Source organism: Sceloporus occidentalis, unplaced genomic scaffold, assembly GCF_023333645.1.
Source record: "Sceloporus occidentalis isolate IW3139 unplaced genomic scaffold, rSceOcc1.0.p SCAF_3, whole genome shotgun sequence".
Lineage (NCBI taxonomy): Eukaryota > Metazoa > Chordata > Lepidosauria > Squamata > Phrynosomatidae > Sceloporus > Sceloporus occidentalis.
The window spans coordinates 29,402,556-29,428,384 of NW_028316983.1; the positions used below are offsets into that span (position 1 = coordinate 29,402,556).

General features: G+C 41.1%; 1 protein-coding gene across 1 annotated transcript in view; it reads left to right on the top strand.

Moving 5' to 3' along the window:
• Positions 1-5,656: 5,656 nt before the first annotated feature.
• GDAP1L1 (ganglioside induced differentiation associated protein 1 like 1) overlaps positions 5,657-25,829 on the top strand; it is a 68,263-nt gene continuing 48,090 nt past the window's right edge. Inside the window, exon 1 of the mRNA XM_089513922.1 lies at positions 5,657-6,191. Within this exon, the coding sequence (XP_089370048.1) occupies positions 6,012-6,191 (180 nt within the window). The 5' untranslated portion in view covers positions 5,657-6,011. The remainder of the gene's footprint in view (positions 6,192-25,829) is intronic.

Sequence of the window (25,829 nt, forward strand, 5' to 3'; positions counted from 1 at the left end):
AAACCCCAACAGATACTAAAGACCCACTATACAGCACAACCTTAAGAAAATAACTGACACTTTAATCTTTGTTTAACGTGAAGTCGAAGGCTTTCATGGCCGGCATCCATAGTTTTTTGTGGGTTTTTTGGGCTATGTGGCCATGTTCTAGAAGAGTTTATTCCTGACATTTGACTGGCATTTGAGGCTAGCATCTTCAGAGGATGCTGGGTTGGAAGCGAGTGGGATATATATACTGTGTGATCTGTTTGACCTCAAGTTAATGCACAGAATTTATTCAGGTAAAACTTGCTTATTTTACCTAGATTTCAGGAAACTTTCTATCTGCTAAATCTCTGCTTTTAAGACTACTTGCTGTTAAGGGCAAAGTAGCAAACCAAAAAGCAATCTCTCCCTAATATTAAAAACATGAGCAATTAGTTTGTTTGTTTTTTTAAAAAAAGGTGGTAGTTCTAACTCCTAAGAGGATGCTTTTTATAGCATTTTCCTGTCCCATGTCAAATGTGGACCCATCTCATGGAGGCAGGAAGGTGCAATTAAGTATTCAGGAAAACGTGGTACCAAGGGACATACAAAGAACTCAGTGTACGATTACACAGGCCTGCGATGAAAAAGCTTTTTTTTTTTCAATATTGTAGCTGCTTTTAATGTATTTTGGGTCCTGAATTCAACAAACAATAAAAATGTACCACACACAAAGTTCTTTCACAAATTTGATATTTCTGCCAATTCATTTGTTACTCAACTTTTATTAAGTGTGGACCTCATGTTCCAGTGCTTTTGAATGGATTTTTGTGTTTCATATCAGCAAATTAAAAGTCATTTGAAATTCTCTGAGGCCCAGTACAGACAGGCTTTACGTGATGTCCTCGTCACATGCTAGGGTTGCCTCAGGGCACTCCGTCCACATGCAGCCTAGCCCTAGCATGTGATTATGTCACACATGCGCTGTGTCCAAACGGTGTGGCGCATGTGTGACGTCATACCGTCCCAGGCCGCTTACGGTGGTCTGGGCACAGCACGCGAAGAAGCTCCCAAATGGAGCTCCTTCTGAGGGGCGCCTCGTTCCCACAGCCACCAAACGGCTGCAGGAATGATGCCAGGGAGAAAGGGGCCAAGCGGGCCCTTTGTCCCCTGGCTGTGGCTCCCAGGTGTACTGGGGCATGAAGCCCCAAGGACACCCCTTTTCAGGACCAGGGAGAAGTGAAAAGCACCGGATTGGGGTCTCTGAGCTGTCGGTGTGGCTGCCCTGGCCCTAATCCATGGAGTAAAGGGGTACATGCAGGCTGCCCCAAAGGGATGGTCTATACCCCCCCCCCCCAGACAACTTTAACCCCTTGCTTTTTGTAGCATAATTCTTTGCAGGATTATTTCTTTCAGTCACATATAACAACATAGAAATGTCAAAGCAAGTTGCGAAAGAACTAAATGATGGTGTGAATCTGAAGTCATTTGTGGATTTAGGGTGCCAAATTCCTATAAAATTCTGCATGCATTTTTAAAAAAAGTTTTTGTGATGCTCAATTTTGCAGGCCTGCGTTATCTGTCTTAGTTGGTTAGAATATGCAAGAATTAAGCCATCATTAAAGCCAAGGATGGAATTACTCCAGAATATTTAATCATGAATTTTAATTTTTCAATTGAATACAGCAACCTTCCAAAACTGGTGCCCTCCAGATGTGTCCTTCTACTGTCCCCAGCTGTCATAGTTAGTGGGATCTTGGAATAGAGCAGGAGAGCACCCAACAAAGGTTAAATGATGAGAGGTACTTCTGAGTCCTTTTCATGGATGTTGCTGGGAAAGCATGGGAGAAGCAGGGCCAGTTAAGTTGTTAAATTTTACTAGTCAAGGCATGAAAACAAAATAATATAAAACATGGCTAGGGGCGATCATCAGATGTGTCCTGTTCATTCTAGAGCACAGGGTGGCAATGATCTATTCCCACACAGCTGTTTATTTGAGGGATAAGTTTATTCAGTGGGTGGAATGGCTTGGGGAAACTCAGCAATAATCTTGATCATGTTTCAGGATTCCCTTCTGCTTTTGGTGAAATGAAAATACAATGTTCCAGTGCCAAAACTCCCTTCTCATGTCTAGCTTTGTTTCTGTGGAAGAGTTAAGGATTAGAAAAGGGAACTCTATGGCGAGTCATATACAATTGTTTCTGTTTGTTTAGAGGTCTCAGTTTATATAATGGCTGTAAGTTATGAGAGCTACGCAGATGAATGCATCCCTGCCTTCACTACCATCACTTTTTTCCCTTTTAAAAGACACAAAGGTAAAGGGAGTGTCTGCATCTGATAAGGGCATCAAACAGCTGGTACACGTACTTCTAAACATATTATTTCACACTGTCTAAGAGCAAAGATGAAGAACATATGGCCCTTCAAATGTTCTTGGAGTGCAACTTCAGTCTTCCCATCCCATTAAGTCAGCTGGCTATAATGGATGGGAATTGCTGTCCTGCAGCATTTGAGAGGGCATGTTCCTCAGCCCTGGCCCAGACATGTGGAGTTAATGTGCTCAGGATCCTTTTCAGGACAAGGATATAGTGTTTTGAGTATCCTGATCAGTCCAGCTGATGAGCAGCAGTCCCAGTTCCATATTTCTAGAGACCCTTGGGCATTATGCCCCTCTACCATCAATGCACCCTCAGTCTCCCCAATTCTTCAGCCACTTGCAGAATGAGGACATGAAGATCATGACATCTGGTCTTCTTCATCCTCTCTGGGCCAAAGGGTGGAGGCAACAAACAACAACTAAGCAGCTGAATTGGAGGTCGGCGTTCCCTAAAGGCACCAGGTCCTGTCTGATCTTGGTAGCTCAACAAGGTCAGCTTTGGTTAGTATTTGGATGGAAGATCATCAATGAATACCAGGTGCTGTAGGCTAAATTTCAGAAAAAGAAGCTGACAAAACCACCTCTTGAATATTCCTTGCCTATGAAAACCTTATGAACTCCATGGAGTCACTATAGGTCACCAGGTACATACAAACACACAGTATGATGCACAGAATAGGATTTGTAGTGGGGTATGAGGCTCTGTAGATGCTGACAGTGTTGAACTTGACATGAGTCCTAGCAGGCCAGAAACAAGGACCCTGAGGCCTTCCAGATGATACTGGACATGAGTTCTCTTCAACCTTGGTTGGAAAGGCCAATGTGGAAATGGAGGCTGTAGTACAACGATCTGGAAGGCCCCATCCTAATAATACTAAGTCACAATGACAGCTTCCAAGTAGCCAAACCAGATTTGAACACTAATCAAGACAACAGAAGACATACTTCCTGTACTTGTTCTTGAATTTGTTCAGAGAATCTACCACAGAAGCAGAGAACATGTAGCTGTCTGGATGACCTTGGACTGTAATCTTCTCTCTCACCATGGAATATGCTGGTTATGGCTGATGGGAGTTACAGTTCAGTAACAGCTAGAGAGCCACATGTTCCCTAACCTTCGCCTACCTCAGGTTCCCTGGATTATCTTCCTTTTACCTAGTTCACTGCTTTGTTTTTAGAAGCATCTGACTATGAAACAGAGTTGTGAGTCAAGTTCTTAAATCAAAATCCTGATGTCTGAGAGCAGAGGCAAAGACGAAGGCTAGTACAAATGTTCTCCATTCACTTAAGGTATACCGGGGGAGAGCCACCAAAGGAAAATTCCCGTCTGAGTGGAAATCATGCAGCCATCCAATGCTGAGCTGCAAGCGCCAACACTCTTCATAATTAGCTTGCTAGCTAGGGTTATTGGGATTTATAGTAAAAAAACATCTGGACATACAATTACCACAGGATTCTGGAAAATAACTTATAATACAGCAGATTTTGTTGTCCATCTAGGCCTATATTGTACAAACTAACTAATAATGCCTATATAATGGCCTCAGGGAGCTGTTTTCATTTCTTCTACCTGATACTTTTAACTAGAGACACTAAGAATTGACCTGGACTTTCTGTATATGAAACATCAGAAAGAAAAGCTGTCACTCTCTCAGCCACACATGTGACAATTTTGGAGTATTTTAGAATTTGGAATGCTCCCCGATGCTTCCCAAGTGCCAGTCTCCCATTATGAGATTTTGAAATCTGAAGGGGGGGGGGGGGGTCTGGTTCAGAAATCTCTCTCAGATTTAACAAGAGAACAGAATAGAAACATATAGTAATTTACATCAGTAGCTTGTATCATGTATTTTGTGCATTTTGGTTGGTTAAATAAAGGTATCATAGTTTTGTGGATTTTTGATGTTATTGTACTTTGCTACACGGACAACACAGCTACCCCTGGATAAGTATCCCTTCAAAGATCAACACCAGCAACATCTTGAGAAATTGCAGGCCAGTAACTAACATCATTGTTTTATTTTATTTTTCTCCTGTATGATTTTTAACACCTTTACCTGATGAAGAAGCCAGTGGAGCTTGGAAAGTTTGCATCGCATATTTTGCACATTTTGGTTAGCTAATTAAAGGTATTTTGGGGATGTTATTATACCTGGATACGTAATTTACCTTATCAGTCTGGAGATATTCCCTGCTTGGCCCTTAAACCCACTAGGTGACCTTGGACAAGTCACATACTCTCAGCCTCAGGTGAAGGCAATGGCAAACCTGCTCTGAGCCAATCTTGCCAAGAAAATACCATGATAGGGATTAGCAGTGGTTCTCAACCTTCCTAATGCCACATCCCTTTAATACAGTTCCTCATGTGGTGGTGATCCCCAGCCATAAAATTGCAATGTCTCAGTTCCTAAGACCATCAGAAATATGTGTTTTCCGATGGTCTTAGGCGACCCCTGTGAAAGGGTTGTTCGACCCCCAAAGGGGTCACAACCCACAGGTTGAGAACTGCTGCCTTAGGGTTACCATAAGTGGAAAATGACTTGAAGGCACACAACTATCACCACTACCACCACTACTACTTTTGGATTGAACAGTGATGGAGTGGGGGAAACAGTGCTATCAGAATTTTAAACTGGCTGGCTCACAGCAGAGAAAGTTAAGCCTTGGGTACGTTGTATTAGTTTGAGTATTGGATGACAACTCTGGAGACCAGGGTTCAAATCCTGGCTCAGAGGTGGAAGCCCAGTGTGTGACCCTGGGCTTGTCACATGTTTATGGACATGTTTATGAGATGGTTGAGCCAACATGGTGTAATGGTTTAGATGTTGAACAAGGAATATAGGAGACCAGGATCTGAATCCCTACTGAACCATAGGAACCTGCTTCTTAACCTTGGGCAAGCCTGCATCACATATTTCGCGCATTTTGGTTAGCTTATTAAGGTGTTGCTGCTTTGGGGATTTGAGATGTTATTGTACCTGGATACGTAATTTACCAGATCAGTCTGGAGATGAGGGTTTGAATCCTTACTCAGGCGTAGAGACCTACTGGTTAACCTTGGGCATGTCACACTCTCTCAGCCTCAGAGGATGGCCAGGACAAACTCCCTCTGAACAAACCTTTGCCAAGAAAACCCTGCGTCAGAAAGGACTTGAAGGCAAGGATGCCATGGCTCTGGTTCTGTGAGCATCCTGAGAAGGCAGGAGCCACTTTGGGGGCAGGAGGCAGTCTTCTTGGGCTGCTGCTGCTGCTGCTGCTGCTGCTGCTGCTGCTGCTGCTAAGAAGTGGAGGGCTGTGTGGGCTCGTGTGGGGAGAAGGAGAGCCTGGGCTTGGCCGTCAGGGGGCACAGCCTGCCTCTTCTCTCTGTGATTGGAACAATGGATGAGCAGTGCAGCAGTGGGCCTGCCTTGTTTGCAAAGGGGCTGTGATTTCAGAGAGAGAGAAAGACAGAGAGAGAGATCCCTTCCACTCCTTCCTCCTCTCCTGGACCCAGATGCTGATCCTGCTTCTCCGATCCCCCCCTCCCCAAATGCCACCCCATCCCTTTGGCTCTGCTGCTGGGCATGATGCTCTTGCCATGAGCCCCATGTGATGCTGGGATCTTCCAGCCAACGCCGCCGCATCTTTGCCTTGCCTTCCTCCTGTGCTTCCATCCCCAGCCCAGGCTGTCATGGCGACTCCCAACAGTGTGACCCCCACCAACTGCAGCTGGTGGCCCATCTCAGCCCTGGAGAATGAGGCAGGCCACTCCGCCGAAGGCGAGCAGGACCAGGACCCGACCCACCCGGCTTTCCGATCCAAGGACAGGCTGGTCTTGTACCACTGGACTCAGTCCTTCAGCTCCCAGAAGGTAAGGGAAAGAGGAGTTCCCCTGTCTGGAGGGAAAGAGGGGATCCCATGCAACACACACACACACACACACACACACACACACACACACACACACACCCTGCTCCTTCATCCCAAAGCTCAGATTTCCCATTGTCTCCAGAATTTGCCTGTGAAGAGAGAGAGAGAGAGAGAGTGTGTAATGCATTTCTTTTCTTCCTTCCCTTTCATGTGCACCACACACTATAACTAGCAAAATAAAAGGGAGCTATATACTGTGTGTGTGTGTGTATACACACACACACACACACTGTATGTGTATGTATATACACACATATATATATACAACCTGCTCCTTCATCCCCAAGCTCAGATTTCCCATTGTCTCCAGAATTTGCCTGTGAATATATATATATATATATATATATATATATATATATATATATATATATATAGTGCCTTTCTTTCTTTCCTTCCCTTTCATGTGCTGCACACACTCTAAGTAAGAAAGTAAAAGGGATATGTGTGTGTGCATATACTGTATATACACACACATACACATACAACCTGCTCCTTCATCCCCAAGCTCAGATTTCCCATTGCCTCCAGAATTTGCCGGTGAAGTGTATATCTATCTATATCTATATATATATAGTGCCTTTCTTTCCTTCTTTTTTTTCATGTGCACCATACACTATAAGTAACAAAGTAAAAGGGAGCTGTTTGTGTGTGTCTTACTTATAGTATGTGGTGGACATGAAAGGGAAGGAAAGAAAGGCACCACACACACATTTCACAGGCAAATTCTGGAGATAATGGGAAATCTGAGCTTGGGGATGAAGAAGCAGGTTGTTTTTCCTGAGGATGGACAAGATCCTTTGGAGGCCAGGTGTGAAAACAAGAGGTGTGTTTTTGCACCTAGGCATCTCTGTCATTTCAATACTGGTCTGTCTAAGACAGGGAATGATGTCTGACCATGTCTGGTTTGGGGGTCAGATCTCCCAGGTGTTGTTGTTGTCGTGTTTTTTAGAGAGTCATCTGGTTTAGGGTGTCTTTCTCTGAGCAAGGCAGAATGAATGGGGGTGGGGACAATAACATAGAAACATGGACCCTGCAATCTTAGGCAGGTAACAATGGAAACCAGTGGGCTGGCATGGGTTGGGCTGGAACAGCAACCTACAATGGGATTGAGTTCTTGTGGATATACCCTGGAGGAGAGGTCTGGGCACTGGTTTCCAAACCTGATGGTTTCCAAGCCATCAATTTATTTCTGACACTGCAGCAGTATGACTGAGTCTGCTTCCTGGACTCTTAAGCGGTTCTGCAGCTGCTGTATGTATGCTGGCAATGGGTTTGGGCAGTTTAAACTCAAAGCAAGTGGCATCCCCTCTGGATTTCTGTATGCTCCATCAGTAGCCCCACAGCAAGAGTTTACACAGGATGAAAATCCCTGACCTTTATTTTTTCCTAGACACACGTGTGCAGATGGCACTAGTCATTTCTCTTAGCATTCATTATAGATAGGAGATGAATTATGCATAAGTGAGAAGATGGACGGGCAGGTTTCCTTGAGAAATGAGGGCCTCCGGTTTCTTCCCAAATCAGACTCACCTCTCCTTGGGAGATTAGTGGGCTGAAGGCCCAGTCCACACTCATGGACAAAAGAAATGCTCACATGAATCCACAGAGTAAAATATCCAGTTGTTTGTTTTGGACTGGTGACTTGTTCTGCATTTGCTTTGCCTGCAAAATCTTCTGACTGAGAAGGCAGATACCCCACCCTTCACCCATGCCTTTCACCCTGATTTCTTCCATAAGAGAGATTTCCATACAGGAGTTTGCTTTATAAGCCTTTATTTCTGTCTCTCTGGCTGGGAAGGGAAGAGTTAATCAGCTCTACTCATACATGCTTTTCTACAACTAATCCAGAGCTAGCCCCTCCTCTAACAGCCAGAGGCAGATTGAACCATTGGAATGACAAGACACAACAACACCACTCTTAGTTGAATCTCCTCTTGGGTGTCTTGTGGGTTCAGGCATTGCTTACACCCCATCCACAAATAGATTTCCCCTGTTCTAAAACACATGTGTTGGATGCCTGATTAAATTTTGGGATAAAATGTGGAGAAATGACACAGTGGAAGAGAAAGAAAGAAAGAAAGAAAGAAAGAAAGAAAGAAAGAAAGATTTGAATACTTTTCAGTTAAATACCTTTAGTTCCATTCCTAAAGCAGCAAGACAAGTTCAGCCTTCCAGTGTGTGAAGATTCCACCTCCATAGATAAAGGCTCCATCTCTTTAACAGAGCAAGAGAAGGGATTAAAGGTCATATCCTGACATTCTCAGAACATCTTAAGATTTAGCTCCCTTTTACTTGGTTACTTATAGTGTGTGATGCACATGAAACAGAAGGAAAGAAAGGCACTACAGTTTTTTTTTTAAAGGAGTATAGATGTGCTTATAAATGCTACCAAGATCCCATTCTCAATCACATTGCAGTGAACAGCAGTAGCTTCCCACTGTTTTTCAGTACCACGGCTAGAGCACACAATGAATATGCCAATAGAGAAAGCATTTCCCTCCCTAACAAGTAAGAGAGGAGAATAGCCCCTGGAAGCCAACAAACCAAATAGTACTCCTAATATAAACAGGTAACACCAGAGATACAATATTTGACTAACTATTAAACAGAGAACTGCAATGTGTCCTTCTAGTTTTTCTCCATAAATTATTCCACACAACATGTGGAATTCTGCACTAAAGACAACCAACCTTTGCAATTACAAAATCCAGTTCTGACAATGGGGTTTCCATAAAATTAACTTTATACAATTTGCATGATCTGGTTTTAGTAATAATATGTCATACTTTTAAATTCAGAAGAAAAAAATGAGTGCAAATGATAAACTCAGTTTAAATGCAACTTTTCCAAACTAAAATAGTCTTATGAATTAAAAGTTATAGGAAAAAACTGCCAGCCAAAAAGTCCTAGGGCCACCTTCTGTTCTGTAATTTAGCAAACAATTCCAGGTTTCCCAAGATAAATTGAAATTGATTTCAGAATAATAGACCTCAGATTCTTATGGTTATAAATTTCAAATTAATGCCTTATTGAGTATTACACAAATTGTGTTGACATATTTTTAAAGACACCTTTAGAAGACAGTCCTGATTTATTTTAAGAAATTCTGACTAGAAAATAACAACATTTGAATAAAGTTAGACCAAGGTTTATCAGTTTTTACATTGTTTGAGGTTTTATCTGCAGTGTTCTTTAACCTGGTGCCCTCCAGATGTGTTGGCTAGAAATAATGGGACTGTAAAGCACATCTGGAGGGCTCTAAGATACCAGGAGATAACTTCCATTTCTTTTTGTTCATGAAGTGCACAATCTGACTATTTGACTCATGGGAAATAGCATGGATTAGACTAAGTGATATTCTTCTTATTCACCAATTTTGCTCAATCTTCTTAGATAGTTCCTTATTCTTCACCCTTTTTATAGACTAGAAACAGAGATGCAGAGAGAATTACAAAACATTTTGACACTCAAAAAATTCAATAGAAATTAATTATACTAATAATATGCACAGTGTTCTCAATTATTGATTATAGCAGTTTGCCCAAAGCTGCACTGTGAATATTCAACTGTGGCAACACACAAGTAAATACTTTCCTTGTAAGCAGTGTTTATTTCCTTGGAGAAGTTGTGGGACTCAATACTCTGTGAGTAATCCTTGTTGAGCTAGAAGTATCACAACTCCCCAGTATATAAATCTGAGTTGTATGTTCAAACCACAGATTCATGAGCAAAATGAGACAGGAATGTGGCACCTCAGCTGCATGGAACTGTATGTGAATTAGCAACCTCTGGGATCCTGACTTTCTGTCCTTGCCTTGTCAACAGAAAAGTGCCTTCTGCTTATAGCACCCTTCTAGAATCTCCCATCCAGTAAGACCATGCAGGTTGGGGTATTCTTGGAATTGTAGTAAAAAAAATTAATTTTTCAAGCTATGCTTCTGGCTCTACCCATTAACTTCAGGAATCCTGAGATGTTCTGCATTCTGGTAGGGATTATACCAGCCTGACCCAGCAGCATTACAGTTGGCCCTCCATCTTCACAGATTCTACATCCATAGATTCAACCATCCATGGCTTGAAAATATTTGGGAGGGGGAAATACCAAAAAGCAAATCTTGATTTTGTTGTTTTATATTAACTCTGCCATTTTATAAAATGGGACTTGAGCACCCATGGATTTGGGTATCCACAGGGAGTCCTGGAACCCAACCCCAGTGGATAGTAAGGGCCCACTGTACTACTTCACATGTTCCAGCAAAGCCCAATGCATGTTTTCAGAGGCACGTAAAAATATAAAAATCCTACTGGATCATCCCAAAGGCCTGTTAAGCTCCACAGTAGCCATCCAGATGCTTCAGGAAAACCCAGAAACAGGATATGAGTCTAATCACTCCATTCTGTTCATGTTCCTCTGGTACCCAGAGGCATAATTTCTCTGATATTGGAGGGGAATAGTAAATAGAGAGAAACGTTCAGTCATTTTCCAATCGTCGTCTTTGCATGCTGTACTTTAGTCTTCACTCTCTCTATGTGTGTTGTGTGTTGCAAGAAGGCAATTGGTTTGGAGGGCAAACCAATCTTTTAAAGGCTTTTGGACCTTAGTGACCTGGTATTCAACTTTAGATAATTTTAATGCTTTCTTGTCATCATTCAGTTCTACCTGTTCACAATAAAAATATTCTCTCCTGCCCCAATCTGTCTCTCCTACACACAGACAAGCATATTGTGGAGGTGTCCCATTAAGCCAAGTATCAACTCCTGACACACTAGTTTCCTGAGTTCCTTGAAAGTTTAAAGTTCAGATTCATAGGGAAATATGTATGGTTCAAAAGTGACACCTAAACCTGGAATTGTTTATTTTAAATATACAACACTCTCTCACCAAGAAAACATTGCTGGTGTAGTTGTTGAGGCTTGAAAACATAAGAAGTGTGGGTCTTAAATCCAGGATGAATTGGGGGGAAATTTTCCACATTAATTCCGAGTGTTTATCTACATTACTTTAGACAGGTCAAAGTCACCCCACACCACCCTAGTTTCCAATTGCTAGCCTCTGCTTTAAAGTCACAACCCCTCCTTCTACTAGATTTTCACATGGGAAGTGCTTGGCCTATCCTTGTTTATCCTGGTCATTTCTTCAGGCCCTTTTCTCTGCCATGCCACAATTACAGGTACTCTTGGAAGGAAACAAGAGAAGGCCTTCTTGGTGGTTGCTCCCAAGCCAGGCTAATTCCTTTCTCCAGCCAGTAACAGTGTTTTTCTTCAGATAGATTTGGAGATTATGTACTGATGTTTGTGCTGAAGTAGATTTTCACTGGTGTGTGCTTTTTGTTTCTTCTTCTTATTATTATTATTGATTTTGTTTTCCAACATTTTAAATTTGTATTTCATCTACATTTTATTATGGCTAGCCTCTTTTTGCATTATTTTAGTGGAAAGGCAGGACCATACACTTAATTGCTAGATAAATATATTTTGTTTCATTTTGAAATTAAAATCATAAATGAGAGAGATTTTGTTGTTTGTCATTCTGTGAGCCTCTGGCAGAGTTCATGTAGTGTCACGTAAGTGTAGGGAAGGGCATGGAGGAAAGGATGATGGGAATGAGGTGGTCTTAAGTGATGCATTTGTGTCTTATGTTATGGGCCTGGGAGCAAAAATAACCATTAAGGAACAGGAATGAAGATTGTAAGTAGTGGAGGGATGGGGTTTAGAGGTATCCGTGCCATGTCAAGAACTTCAAAAGAACCTTTCTGGATCAGACCAAACACTGTTTTTGGTCAGCCTATTTTTTTCCCAAGGTACTGAACTGAAGAGCATGAAAGCAACAGACACTTTCCATTTTATGCCATTAAGCAGCTGCTTTCCAGAGGGACACTAAACCCAGGTGTCTGTTTAGTGATGGTGGCAAAATAATCATTGATAGACCTGTCCCCATGCTGGCCGAGTGATTCTGGGTGCTGTAATCCAGAAGAGAAACTTTTCCAAGGTCTGAATTTGCCTAAAATGAAACTGGGCATTTTATGTTTACTCGCTGCTAAGTGGCCTTGTGTCTATGGCAACCCTACTGAATTCTAAAATAAATATCAAGCCTAAACCTTTTCATGAATGTCATTGATTTCCATTTTTGGCTATATAATTCATACCTCATTGATTAGATATCAATAAGACAAGTGACTCTTACATATATCAGTTATTGTAGTATAATTTTGTTGGGGCTCTTGCTGATTGGGGGAAATAAAAATACAAGAAGTAAATCTTTGTTTAATGAGTATCTTTGCTTGGGTTTAATGATAATCTTAATTGATAGCCCCACATATAAATTAAACTGGTAAACTCATAAGGCTAATTTTGTTCTATTGGCTGTCTAGTCAATATATTTTTAACTCCACTTTTAATAGGTTGTAATTCTAAGAACATTATCTGATTGTTATATCAATATTTCTTTTTGATCACCTTTACCTTTTACTTATTCTTGCCAATATAACTTGTAAGACCATGGCAAGGTCTTCCTGATGTTGTTGGACTGCAACTCCCATCTCCACTCACTGTGGTTATGCTGCTAGGAATGGTGCAAGTTGGAGTACAACAATATCTGGAAGGCCACAGATTCTCCACCACTGCTTTAGATATAGGTGTTTTGCCTAGAAATAGCATTAGTGACTCTCACCAGTTACTGAAATTTCATTACTTTGCCCTGTAATAATAAAATTAGAAGACTGCTCAATGTGTCTACAGTTTAACATTTAATTTAGCCTTTAGAATATCTGTTGTGGGCTTATTTCTACCATTTATTATTGTGAACAATGTGCCTATATTGCTGATGTCTGTGCTTCTTGTGTTGTGAGTTTGTTGTACGATGTGGATCCGTTAGATTCTTGGAACCCCTAAGCCTTTACTATGAACCCATAATCCAGGGAATAGAATCATAGAATCGTAGAGTTGGAAGAGACCACAAGGGCCATCCAGTCCAACCCCCTGCCATGCAGGAAATCCAAATCAAAGCATCCCCAACAGATGGCCATCCAGCCTCTGCTTAAAGACCTCCAAGGAAGGAGACTCCACTACACTCTGAGGAAGGAGTGTGTTCCAATGTCAAACAGCCCTTACTGTCAGGAAGTTCCTCCTAATGTTGAGGTGGAATCTCTTTTCCTGCACCTTGGATCCATTGTTCCTGGTTCTGTTGTCTGGAGCAGCAGAAAACAAGCTTGTTCCCTCCTCAATGTGACACCCCTTCAAATATTTAAACAGGGCTATCATATCACTTCTTAACCTTCTCTTCTCCAAGCTAAACATCCCCAGCTCCCTGAGCCATTCCTCATAGGGCATGGTTTCCAGACCCTTCACCATTTTAGTTGCCCTCCTTTGGACACACTCCAGTTTCTCAATATCCTTTTTGAATTGTGGTGCCCAGAACTAGACACAATATTCCAGGTGGGGCCTGACCAAAGCAGAATACAGTGGCACTATTACTTCTCTTGATCTAGACACTATACTTTTATTGATGCAGCCTAAAATTGCATTGGCCTTTTTAGCTGCTGCATCGCACTGTTCACTCATGTTCAACTTGTGGTCTACTTGGACTCCTAGATCCCTTTCACACGTAGTTTCATTCAGCCAGTTGTCCCCCATCCTATATCTGTGCATTTTATTTTTCTGCCCTAAGTGCAGTACCTTACATTTCTCCGTGTTGAATTTCATTTTGTTAGCTTTGGCCCAGCTTTCTAGTCTATTCAGGTCATTTTGAATCTTGATCCTATCCTCTGGGGTATTAGCTATTCCTCCTAATTTGGTGTCATCTGCAAATTTGATAAGTATGCTCCCAATTCTGTCGTCCAGGCCATTGATAAAGATGTTGAATAACACTGGGCCCAGGACAGAGCCCTGTGGGACCCCACTGGTCACCTCTCCAGGATGAAAAGGTGCCATTATTGAGCACCCTTTGGGTTCAGCCAGTCAACCAGTTACAAATCCATGTAACAGTTACCTTGTCTAACCCACATTTTACAAGCTTGTTTGCAAGAATGTCATGGGAAACCTTGTCAAAGGCCTTACTGAAATCAAGATATACTATATCCACAGCATTCCCTTCATCTACCAAGCTAGTAATTTTATCAAAGAAAGAGATTAGATTTGTTTGGCATGACTTCTTTCTCTGAAACCCATGTTGACTTTTTGTGATTATGGCATTGCTTTCTAGATGTTCACAGACTCTCTGTTTAATGATCTGCTCCAGAATCTTTCCTGGTATTGATGTCAGATTAACTGGACGATAATTGTTGGGATCCTTTTTTTCCCTCTTTTTGAAGATGGGGACAACGTTTGCCCTCCTCCAGTCTGCTGGGACTTCTCCTGTTCTCCAGGAGTTTTCAAAGATGATTGCCAATGGCTCCGATATTACATTTGCCAGTTCTTTTAATACCCTTGGATGGAGTTCATCTGGTCCCGGAGACTTAAATTCATTTAGATTAACAAGGTGTTCCTCTACTATCTCTTTACTTATTCTGTGCTGAAATTCCCCTATTCTGTCCTCTGCTCCATTATCCTCAGGTTGAGCACCGTTTGCCTTTTGTGAGAAGACTGAGGCAAAGAAGGTGTTGAGTAATTCTGCCTTTTCTCTGTCCCCTGTTAGCATTTTGCCATCTTCTCCACACAGTGGCCCTACCATTTCCTTCTTCTTCCTTTTGCTGCGGACATATCCAAAACAGACCTTTTTATTCTTTTTCACCTCTCTAGCAAGCCTGAGTTCATTCTGCGCTTTAGTTTTTCTGACTTTATCCCTACAAATGCCTGCTATTTCTTTGAATTTCTTTTTTGTGATTTCCCCCTTTTTCCATTTCTTATACATGTTCCGTTTAAAACTTAGCTCAGTTGAAAGTTCCTTAGTCATCCATCCTGGTTTTTTGAGACACCTCCCGTTTTTCTTTCTCACTGGAACTGTTTGAAATGTGCCTTCAGTATTTCCCTTTTGAGAAAGTCCCATCCGTCCTGAACTCCCTTCTCTTTTAGTATTTCTGACCATGGGATCACCCTCAATACTTCTCTAAGTTTACTGAAATCCACTCTCCTAAAGTCTAGAATGTGTGTCTGACTATGCCTGACTACAATTCCCAAAATTAAGGTGTCCCAGAATCTATTCCTGCAACATATGTCTAGGCTAATCAAAAGTAGTTTAACAGACAACTTCAGAATAAGAATCAGGATGCAGAATTCTCTGAGTATATGTAAAGTTTAGCGTTCAGGCTCTTTTCTTGCATCTGGCAGCAAGCAGAATACTGTTTATTCTCTCTAGAGTGCCATCTGTTCTCTTAAGTCAAAGTAAGTCCTGAAATGGACAAGTTTGTGGCTAACCCAGAACAGTCTGATGAATGGGTTGGGTCTCCCAATGTGGGAGAAAAAATGCTACCACCATTCTATTTCCACCTGCCATCACCAGCTCCTGCCCTTTGTCCTGCTCATCCTCACCAGGAACCAGAAGTAGCCTGCTCTGGAGAGCCAAAGTGGCCAACTGTGGCATTTGCCACTACCAGAGAGCAGCTAGTAAAGGACTATCTGGAACAGTGATATGAGGTGATATTTGCCTCTGCCACCTAAGGCACGCACCTCCTTCTGATTAAGAAGAAGGCCTGTTACAAATATTACAATTGCAGTGCTTGTCTTTGTGTTTTGGCCACCTCATGGTCATGGACTGTCTGACAACTCTTTTGGTAATCCTTCTGCTAATACTACCTTTATTTTCCAAGAATGTGTTGCTTGCACTGACTCTGCTATCTGGGGGTTTGTTTCTTTAAGAATTAGCTAGCCTATCAGCCATCTGGCTGCTTTCCTGGACAGGTAAATTCCTCAATATTCAATGAAAATAAATCTCTTTCTCTTCCTTTTCATTCTTATGAGGTTATCAGTAATGTATTAATTTGCAACTTTTGAGTTACTTCAATTCAGTCTAAACACAAAATGAGTAGAAAGCAATGTACATAACTCACACTTACTTTGACTGCCTTTTTCCAAACATATATCATCCAAATCTCATGAATTTATATCAGGTTAAACTAGCAAATTTGCACAAGCTTTTGTGCCCTCTTGGCTAGCCTAATAAAGATATTACACTAATAGAGATTTGGATATATTTTCCCAGAGAGATGCACAGTCCTTACGGGATGATGGAAGTCTCTCCATGGAAGTTAAATGTTTGTTTGGCATTTCAAAGACAATGTAGGAAAGAAATCCAATAAGTCCGTTCTCAGAATTTCCATTGGTCACAGGGACTGGAGCCAGGCTTGCTCTGTCATTTCAGGTCTTTCCACTCTCCAGAGAAATGCCACCTAAGCTGCTACCTGTACTACTGTCCCCAGAGATTCTCTCCACCCTTGTTCTATTTATTAATGTGTTTCCACATTTATATTGTACCTCTCCTCCAAGGTGCTCCAGGTAACATAAATGGTCCTCCTCCCCATTTTTGTTCTCACTGAGACAGTAACTGGCTCAGGGTTACCCAGCGAGCCTCAATGAGTGATGATTTGAACCCAAGTATCCCCAATCCTACCCAATACTCTAACCCCTACACCATGCTGGTTGTCCTAACATCTTTAAATCCTATCTGAACTATACTAATAGAAAACTATTGTTTTGATTGGCATATGTTTAGACACACTCACCACAAACACTCCCAGTTTGTGATACCCCTAATATAATACAATATAAAATTGTTTATCCCTATGCAGTGAGACCCTTCTCATATTGATGGGCCCTGAAGGATTTATCTGACAATAAAAGGCACCAGATCTCACCTGATCTTGGACACTAAGCAGGGTCAGCTCTGGTTAGTACTTGGGTGGGAGACTGCCAGTGACTACCAGTTGCTATAGGCTATATTTCAGAGGAAGGAATTGGCAAAACCACCTCTGAGTATTTCTTGTCTGAGGAAAACCTATGACATTCATGGAGTCAACATAAGTCAACAGATGACTTGAAGGCACATACATTGGCAATAACACGTAGCAAGTTCCAGATGTGTGGATAAGCAAAAATTCCCACAATACCATGAGGTGATTCTGTATTAGAAGAACTGTATGAAATTAAATGGCAACTCTCAGACCAAGCCATTTCTTCAGTACAAAAGCATTAAAATGTATATATATATATATATTTTTAAAAAAACAATGACACATTCCCTTCCTCCTGTGTAGTTTGATCTCACCAGTGCAGCACCCTTGCAGTGCCCCCACACTACCAGACAGGCAGGCACTTTTATCCATTTGCTACTAGCTTAACCAAAATACTACTGTAGCCCCGGAACTCCTTCTCCCTTCAGCCCTGTGATTCTAAGGCTCCACACACAGGAATATCTCAGTATCCCTGTAGCACCTCTCTCCCTATAAGTTTAGACCCATAGTAAGTTTCCATGACTGAATGTGGTCTGGAATCCTGGTCTCTAGAGTTATAGTCCAGTGCTCAAACCACCATACCATACATGCTTTCTAAACTAAGATAGAGCACTAAAATTGATATGAAAGGGTGCCATGTGACTCAACACCAAAATAATATGAGATTTTCCTTTGGTGTTTCTTTTTGTGTAAAATGGGTTCTTCTTCTCATGTTTTCATTTCTCCAAATAGAAAACTGACTGCTGATGCCCCACAATAGCTGCCACCCCCGCACAACAGTTCATGGATGGTTAGCTAATCAAACATTTTGTTTTGCAGTTTATTTCATGAATTAGGTTTTATTTTACTGTTCAAAAAGGCTCTGGAATGGTAGAAAGGGCAACATGATTGACAAAGGGTCAGCAAATCAGCACGATGAACAGACTGGCTATGTGTTGAGAGAAGCTGGTTTTGACACGACTGACAACAGTGGGCTAATCAGCACTGTGTAAATCCAGCTTCTGATGAAAACTAGAATGTGCTGCTTAGAGCTTCGTCTGGTGGAGAATATGGTCTGTGTACTCAATTTGCAGTGAACGTGCTTCCAAAGTACTATAGACCTCTGTGAGTACCTTGAATACACTCCAAGGCTTGCATTCTGGGATGCATCATTTTATTACTTCAGGGAGATGGTTAGGCATGCAGTGTGAGTTGAGCATGTACACAAGAACAAATTCAATGATATTTCTTGCCTGTCTTTTGGGCTAGCTTTCCATTAGTTATGAATAACTAGAAAAGCTAACCTTGCTGTCCCTAGTGTAATATCGTAAGGTTAGCTTTTCTTGTATGACTGCATGTTTATATAACTAAGTCATGCTAATTTGGAAGTCAGGGTTCTGAGAGCGAGAACTGTGAATGTAATATGAATCTAAGATTGACTTCTGTATTGCTTTATGTGTTTGGAAATTTTTGAAAAAGAAAAGAAAGGAAAGGAAAAGCTAACCTTGTGCTGTTTCCAGACTCACTGTGACCAACACAAATGTTGGTCTGAAACCAATGAAGCTAAGGTTGTGTGGCAAGTGCTCCGCTCAAATTGTATCTGTGGATTCATTTCTTTTGGCTCATTACATTTAGTTCAACTTCTCATAATTGGCTTGTGTTCTTTGTGCCTTGAGAGCTCCGAGAAACATGCAGCATTGAAACACGGCTTTTGCTGCAGTGCTGGATATGAGGGGGTGGAATGAAATGTGTCTGAGTGCATCTCAAACAGCCTAAGACCTTCACCACTGGAAATTTTAAAGCAGGACACACACAATATTTTAAGCAATCTTCTGCCCAGGATTCAGCAGTAGCCTGAGGCTACCAGTGTCTCTTCCAAATCTCTAGGCATCTTCAAACTAAAATCGTATCTCAGTTATATCAGTATTCTTTGCATGCAAAAGATCTCCACCAAAGAATCCTCACCTTCCCCAGCTGGGTTCCCCCTGAGATTCAGATAACGATAAGGGTTGTAGTCTAGTCCAGAACATCTGAGAGTTTCATGGCAGGCTAAATTAAAAGAATTTCAAGTTGTAGGGCTGAGAAAGACCTTTTCTTTCTAGGGCCCCATTCGCATTGGCACTTTTGCACTGGAAGGAACTGGGAAGATTCAGTTTCTGCCCCCCTCCCCCGAATGCCTCCGGAAGCAAGTGCCCACTATAAATACCTTAATCGGGGTATTTAACCCCGGAACGCCACTGCAGCTCTTTAAACCCATTTAAAAGGAAGAGTCCTCTGCTGTCAATCAAATTAGTTCTGCTTTCATAAAAGGTGATGTTTCTTGCAGCCATTGGCTACGTGGATGGGGGCTTCCCCCCTCCTTTTTAAAAAAAATCTGGTGGGCAAGGTGCACAGATGCTGTCAAATTTAAAAACCTCCGGTGTGTGTCTTGTGTGTAGCAAAAGCAGTATCAATTTGCCAAATTGAAAGGGAAACATTTGTAACATTGGCATTGTAGCATTCACATTTTAAACAAATAATTCCAGAAGCAAGAGGAAATGAAAGGGAAATGTAGTAGCGCAGGCATTGTAGCATCCGCATATAACACAAATAATAATAATAATAATAATAATAATAATAATAATAATGGCTCTTAAATTCCAAGAGCAAGAGGAAATTAAAGGGAAATGTAGCGCAGGCATGTAGCATCTGCATATAACACAAATAATATTAATATTAATAATAATAACCCAGTCTCTTATAAGGTGCTGTTCCAGGACCAAGAGGAAATGAAAGTAGCACAAGCACAAACACATTGTATGTCGCCCAAAAAATCATGCGCATAGACTATCAAAAATAAAAAATAAAAAGAGAGAGAGGCTCCTTCTTCTTGGCTCTGCAGCCCGATTTCCCTTGGCAATCCTCCTCCTTCCTTCCGACCCTCCCTGAAGCAAAAACCATGCACATTTTTGTCAAAAATAATTTTAAAAAAATTAAAAAGGGGAAAGCTGCCTGGTGTGAGCTCCGTTCGTGCCCTACCTCTGAACTCCCCTGAATTGACCCTTCCTCCTGCCTCTTCCTTCTCCTCCTCCTGCTCTGTTACAGAATGCCCTCCATGGCCCCCTTCTTCCCCCCAGCTCCTTCATCCTCCTCCTCCGTCACTTTCTCCAGTTCCCCCCTCTGCCCTCCCTCTGACTGCCCTGTCATCCTGATTCCCCTTTTTTGCCCCTGTCCCTTTACCTCCTGTTGCCTCCTGTCACCCTGATTCCCCTTTTTTGCCTCCTGTCCCTTTGCCTCCTGTTGCCTCCTGTCACCCTGATTCCCCTTTTTTGCCTCCTGTCCCTTTGCCTCCTGTTGCCTCCTGTCACCCTGATTCCCCTTTTTTGCCTCCTGTCCCTTTGCCTCCTGTCACCCCGATTCCCCTTTTTTGCAGCCTGTCACCCTGATTTCCCTTTTTTCCCCATCCTTCCTCTGGCTCCTTCCTCCTCCATCTCCTCCTTCGCCCCGATGAAGGAGAGGGAATACTCTGCCCACTGCCCTCCCTCTGACCTAAATCCCTCCCCTGAACTTGACCTGATCATGATCGGGGGCAAGTTCATATTTCGCGGAACCCGGGTTTTTTCAAGAGACGGCTTTTGCCCCGATTCAAAATGACCCGCGCTAAGGGGCATTTGCCATGTAACACTTGTGCATGCCTCGAAATGGATTGTGACAAATTCGGGGCGAATATGAACTTCACGTGGAAGAATAGATTCCTGATCCGAGGTAAAGTGTAGTTTGAACGGCCCCTAAGACTTCCACACGTATGACTGTCACACACATGTGCATAGTTTGGAATGGGTTTAAAGTTTTTAAACTGGTTTTGATGTGTCTATTTTTAATTTGTTAAACTGTATGATATGTTTTTAACATTTTAAAATCATTTTGTTATTTATATTGGTTTAAGCTGGTTGACTTTATTGTACACCACTCTGAGAGCTTCAGATAATGGGTGGGATATAAATATTTTAATAAATACTTTAAAATATATATTTTAAAGTATTTATAAAAAACTAGATTGTGTATAATCAAGTATAAAGGCCTGGAACTAAAGAGAGACAGTTTCCCCAAAATAATGAAAGTCTCACTCAAACCAAAAAATCTGAGTCAGCTGAAAAAAGGATTGGATGTTTTGAAGGAAATGAAAAAGAAAACACTTGAAAAGGGATCACAGAATTACTGGTGACCAGAGTCTTATTCCTGACGCCATTCATTGCACTGGCCTGGTTGTCTAAACAGAAAAAGCCTCCATAAGGACCCTCTTGGGTTGTATGGGACTATTCTATAGGTGAATGTTGCAAATACAATTACAGTAGTTTTTTGTGGGTTTTTTGGGCTATGTGGCCATGTTCTAGAATAATTTATTTCTGATGTTTCACTTACATCTGTGGCTGGCATCTTCAGAGAATGATGACATGGAGGTGTTTGGGATATATATACTGTGTGACTCTTGGTTCAGAGGAAGTGATTTACATGTTAATCTGTGTGTTGGTCCATTGGTGAATGGCAAGGCCTCAGAGTGGGAGGATATGCGAGGAGGATTTGTGTCTATTTAATTAGTGATCCATTGTTTGCTGGGAAATCCTCTGTCCATGGCTGATGTTCATTTGCATGTGATGTCTTGATTTTGGTACTTTTCATGACTGGTAGCCAAACGTTGTTTATTTTCAGGTTTTCTTCTTTCCTGTTGAAGTTGTCCAGGTGTTTGTGATTTCAATGGCTTCTCTGTGCATTTGACCTGATAGTTGTTGGCAAGTTCCAGAATTTCACTGTTTTCAAATAGCATTTTATGCCCAGGTTGGTTTATAGTGTGTTCTGCTACTGCTGATTTTTCTGGCTGGCTCAGTCTGCAGTGTCTCTAGTGTTCTGTGATTTGTGTTTTAATGCTGTGTTTGGTGCTCCCTATGTAGACTTGTCCACAGCTGCACAGTATGCAGTAAACTCCTGCAGCCATGAGAGTGTCTCTCCCATCCTTCACTTAGCACAGTATTTGCTGAATATTCTTGGTCAGTCTGTAGATCCTTTGGAGGTTGTGTTTCCTTTATTATCTCCAGCACTTGAAGAACTCCTGATCTCAAGAATATGCCCCCCTCCGCCCACATAACTCAACTTAAAGCCCTCCTGAATAGCTTCATGAGACTCTAGGCAAAATCATTCCTGCCCATCACTGCAACCCATCACTTGCTAGAATTACATCTTCATGAAACCACAGACCATTGTCCAAAGCCAAATGGTTCCCGGAGGCATCCTATGTGAGATTTTGGATAGAGACACTGGGCAGAATCTACAAGAAGTCAGAAAACCTAAGCTGTACCTGCTTTTCATGAAATGACTCTCTGCATCTTACAGCTGAGACAGAGAAGAAAGAAGCTTGCCAAGGCAGCTTAGAACTACTGAGCAGTGTGGGTGGTGAAGGAATGTACAGTATATCTTTCCTGTCTCAGCAGATCCCAGCACTTGCTAGAGAGAACTGTGTTCTAGCTAAGCCAAACTAAATACCCTCTTGCAGTTCAATGCCTAGATAATCTGGCACTGAAACCATCAATCCAATCAAACCTGTGTTTAAAGGTTTTACTCACCATAATTTGCTTTCAGCAGCTGACGGTAGCAAACCAAGACACCACTGAAATTAAAATAAAACAAAACAAAAAATAAGTAACAAGGAGGAAAAAGCCCAGAAAACTGACAGAATCAACCCCCCCTGGTGCAATGAAACTGTTTAAGCAGAACATGTCTGGGTCTCAAGAGACATCTTGGTCTCTATGTAACTCCCTCTGTGTCCTATCAGCAAAAAACAGTTTCACAGAAAGCCATCTATGCATTTAGAAAAATCATGTGGTGCAGTCCTTTGCCACTTCAAGCTTCAGGTCATGGGCTATCATACATTTGAATAGTTTGCTGCTGCATCAAAAAAATAAAAAATCAGTGTCCAGCCCTGAAAAACTGGAAGACTCTAGTCTAGCCTTCATCCTCTCCTTCTTAAATAACATATTTCTGTAGACAATTTGGAACTGGAAGGGCATTCAGTTTTAGAATTCTCCATCTGCATTTTGAAAGGGTTAATTTCCACTAGATTTATGATCCCTAAACCTCCCCCAACAAGAGAAGAAAGAGCACACATTCATTACGATGCATTGTGTTGATATTTTCATTGTGTGCTATTTTGTGCAGACTGCTCTGGAAGTATATTTGAAAAGAAATATGAAACACCTTAAATACTACATGCATACATACTTAATGCTCCTATACTTAATATGCCAGTATAGACTTTATTGATCAACACAGCAGAAAGGAGGAACAGTAAGAGGAACCAGGAACGAACAATGAAGGATGTAAATGAATAGATGGAAGTGGAGAGACACCCATACATACAGTGCTGTTGTTATTCCTTTGGTTTAAGTATTTACCATCCTAAGCCAATAATCTCCATGTAAGAAAATTCTTGTTTCCTATACACTTCTCTACCATGAACTGGGCAGCCACTGTATGCCTCTCGTCCCCAATTAGTGTGTTCAGAGAGTTGGCAGTGGCCAGCTATTTTTCTGTTTTAAGCCTGCATTGCACTATGTAATTCTAGCTTTTACTGTTGAAATAGGCTGATTAATTAAAACTGGTCAAAGCTGAATGCAAAGTGGGCTACAGAAAGTATTTCATCAGTGGGACTCATCTGAGTTGGAACAAAGTAGAACAAAACATAGTGATCGTGTGTAGGTTGAAAAAGGGGGAAACACATTTTGTGGTCTTTACAAATAATATTAATGATTTGGCTGTTTAAATCCAGTGCTAGTGAAAATGAAAAGTTAAACCAGAGGGGTGGGGGGAGAATGAGAGTGCAGGTAGTCTTTTCAGATAATTTAAAGCAATAGAAAAATCAAGATTTACTGCTCATGATGTACATTGTCTTCCCACTTTCACCTCTAGCAAACAGGTTTTGTGTGATTTAAATTCTAACAAGCAAATTCTAAAACTGTTTTGGTCAGAGTTGGTGCTGGGGGGAATAAATTTTTAAAAATGGTTTTTTAATTTGGTTAAATGATTGAATTCTTTTTCTTTTTAAAAGTTATTAACACTATGCCAAAGTGGCATAATGTGTCCATTTTTTAAAACTGAACAAACAAAAACCTCACCAGGCATTGCATATTATTTCCCAAAAGTAAAATTTCCACTATTTATTTGAAAGCTTTAATTCATTCATTCCCAGAATGAGAAAACAACAATAAATATACCATTCAACTAAAATATCTCTCCATGGGTCAAAATGTGACTGTGGAGGAGGCAGAAACTCCTTGCTGTCATGGTTGAAATTAATAAAAAGAAAACACGTTGGAAAGAAGCTTCATTTGGGCTGGTCATTTCTATAATCTTGTACAGTAGATGTCAACTTTTCCAGAAGCATTATTTCCCAATTTTATTTTTATATCAGGCATCAGTCAAGAGATAGTCCAGTTCTTTTCCAGTTCTGGGCAATTACCAAATTTGCAGAAAAACAAAAATATGTAATCAGATCTTTATGGTTTAATAACTCACAGCTGTCACAAAATATGGAGAGAAGTCCTATTTTGGGGTGAACGGGAACTGCATGGTTTGTAATGCGACTTATTATTAGAAATATATTTTTTTCAAAAATTCAGAAATACTGGCACACACCCCCCACATGTAGAAAGATGTATCCAATGTCCAGCAGTGCTTCCAGTATTTGTTAGATGAGTGTTTGTCTATATATTCCATGTTTACTGAGATTAGATACCAGTGATATATTATTTTTAAAGCATGGGAAGATGCTTTAATTGGAAGAATTTTCCATAGAGTTTTCCATTTAACATTTGCCACATTTATATCTAGATCAGTATCCCACAAGAGCCAGCATGGTGTAATGGTTTGAGTCTTGGCATAGGACTCTGAAGATTCAAATCCCTAATCAGCCATGGAAACCCACTGCTTGGTTTTGGGCAAACCCCACATTCTCAACCTTAGAGAAAGGCAATAGCAAACCTCCTCTGCACAAATTTTGTTAGGGTTCAACTTAGGTTATGTTCATAAGTTGGAAATGACTTGAAGATACACAACAATAATAATACCTCATGCTTTCTTGAAGCCTCAGGGTATGGGTATGTCGATTCAGTCGACAGATTATTGATTTTTGACACTAAACCTTACTGAACAATTGTATAATTAATCTTAATTAAAAATTACAAGATTTATCAATTCTATACATTGAGATAAGCCCATTAAGTTAGGGGTGTGAATTGTGAGGCCTTGGTTAACATAGCCAATACTAAGGGATGATCCCCTTCACCACACATTCCCCATGCAATTTAGCATTGCACTAAATAGAAAAAGACATGGTCATTGATATTCATTTTAAATGAACAAGTTGTGTAATTAATTACCAGTCTGCAGACTTACAATATTTTCTTATAATTAAGCCCTGCTTTTTAAATATGCTGTTAGTAGTTACATCTGAGATTTTTAAAAAGAAATAATTGTTCTACATTTATTTTCCATTTCTGTGCATATATTAATATAGCTATCATTACTGAGAGCCAGATTGGTGTAGTGGTTTGAGCATTGGACTATGGCTATGGAGACCAAGGTTTGAAACCCCACTCAGCCTTGTAAACCCACTGGGTGACCTTGTTTCATAAATACAGATTGCTATGGAAATACATAATAGGATTTTTACAAAGGACATATGTACT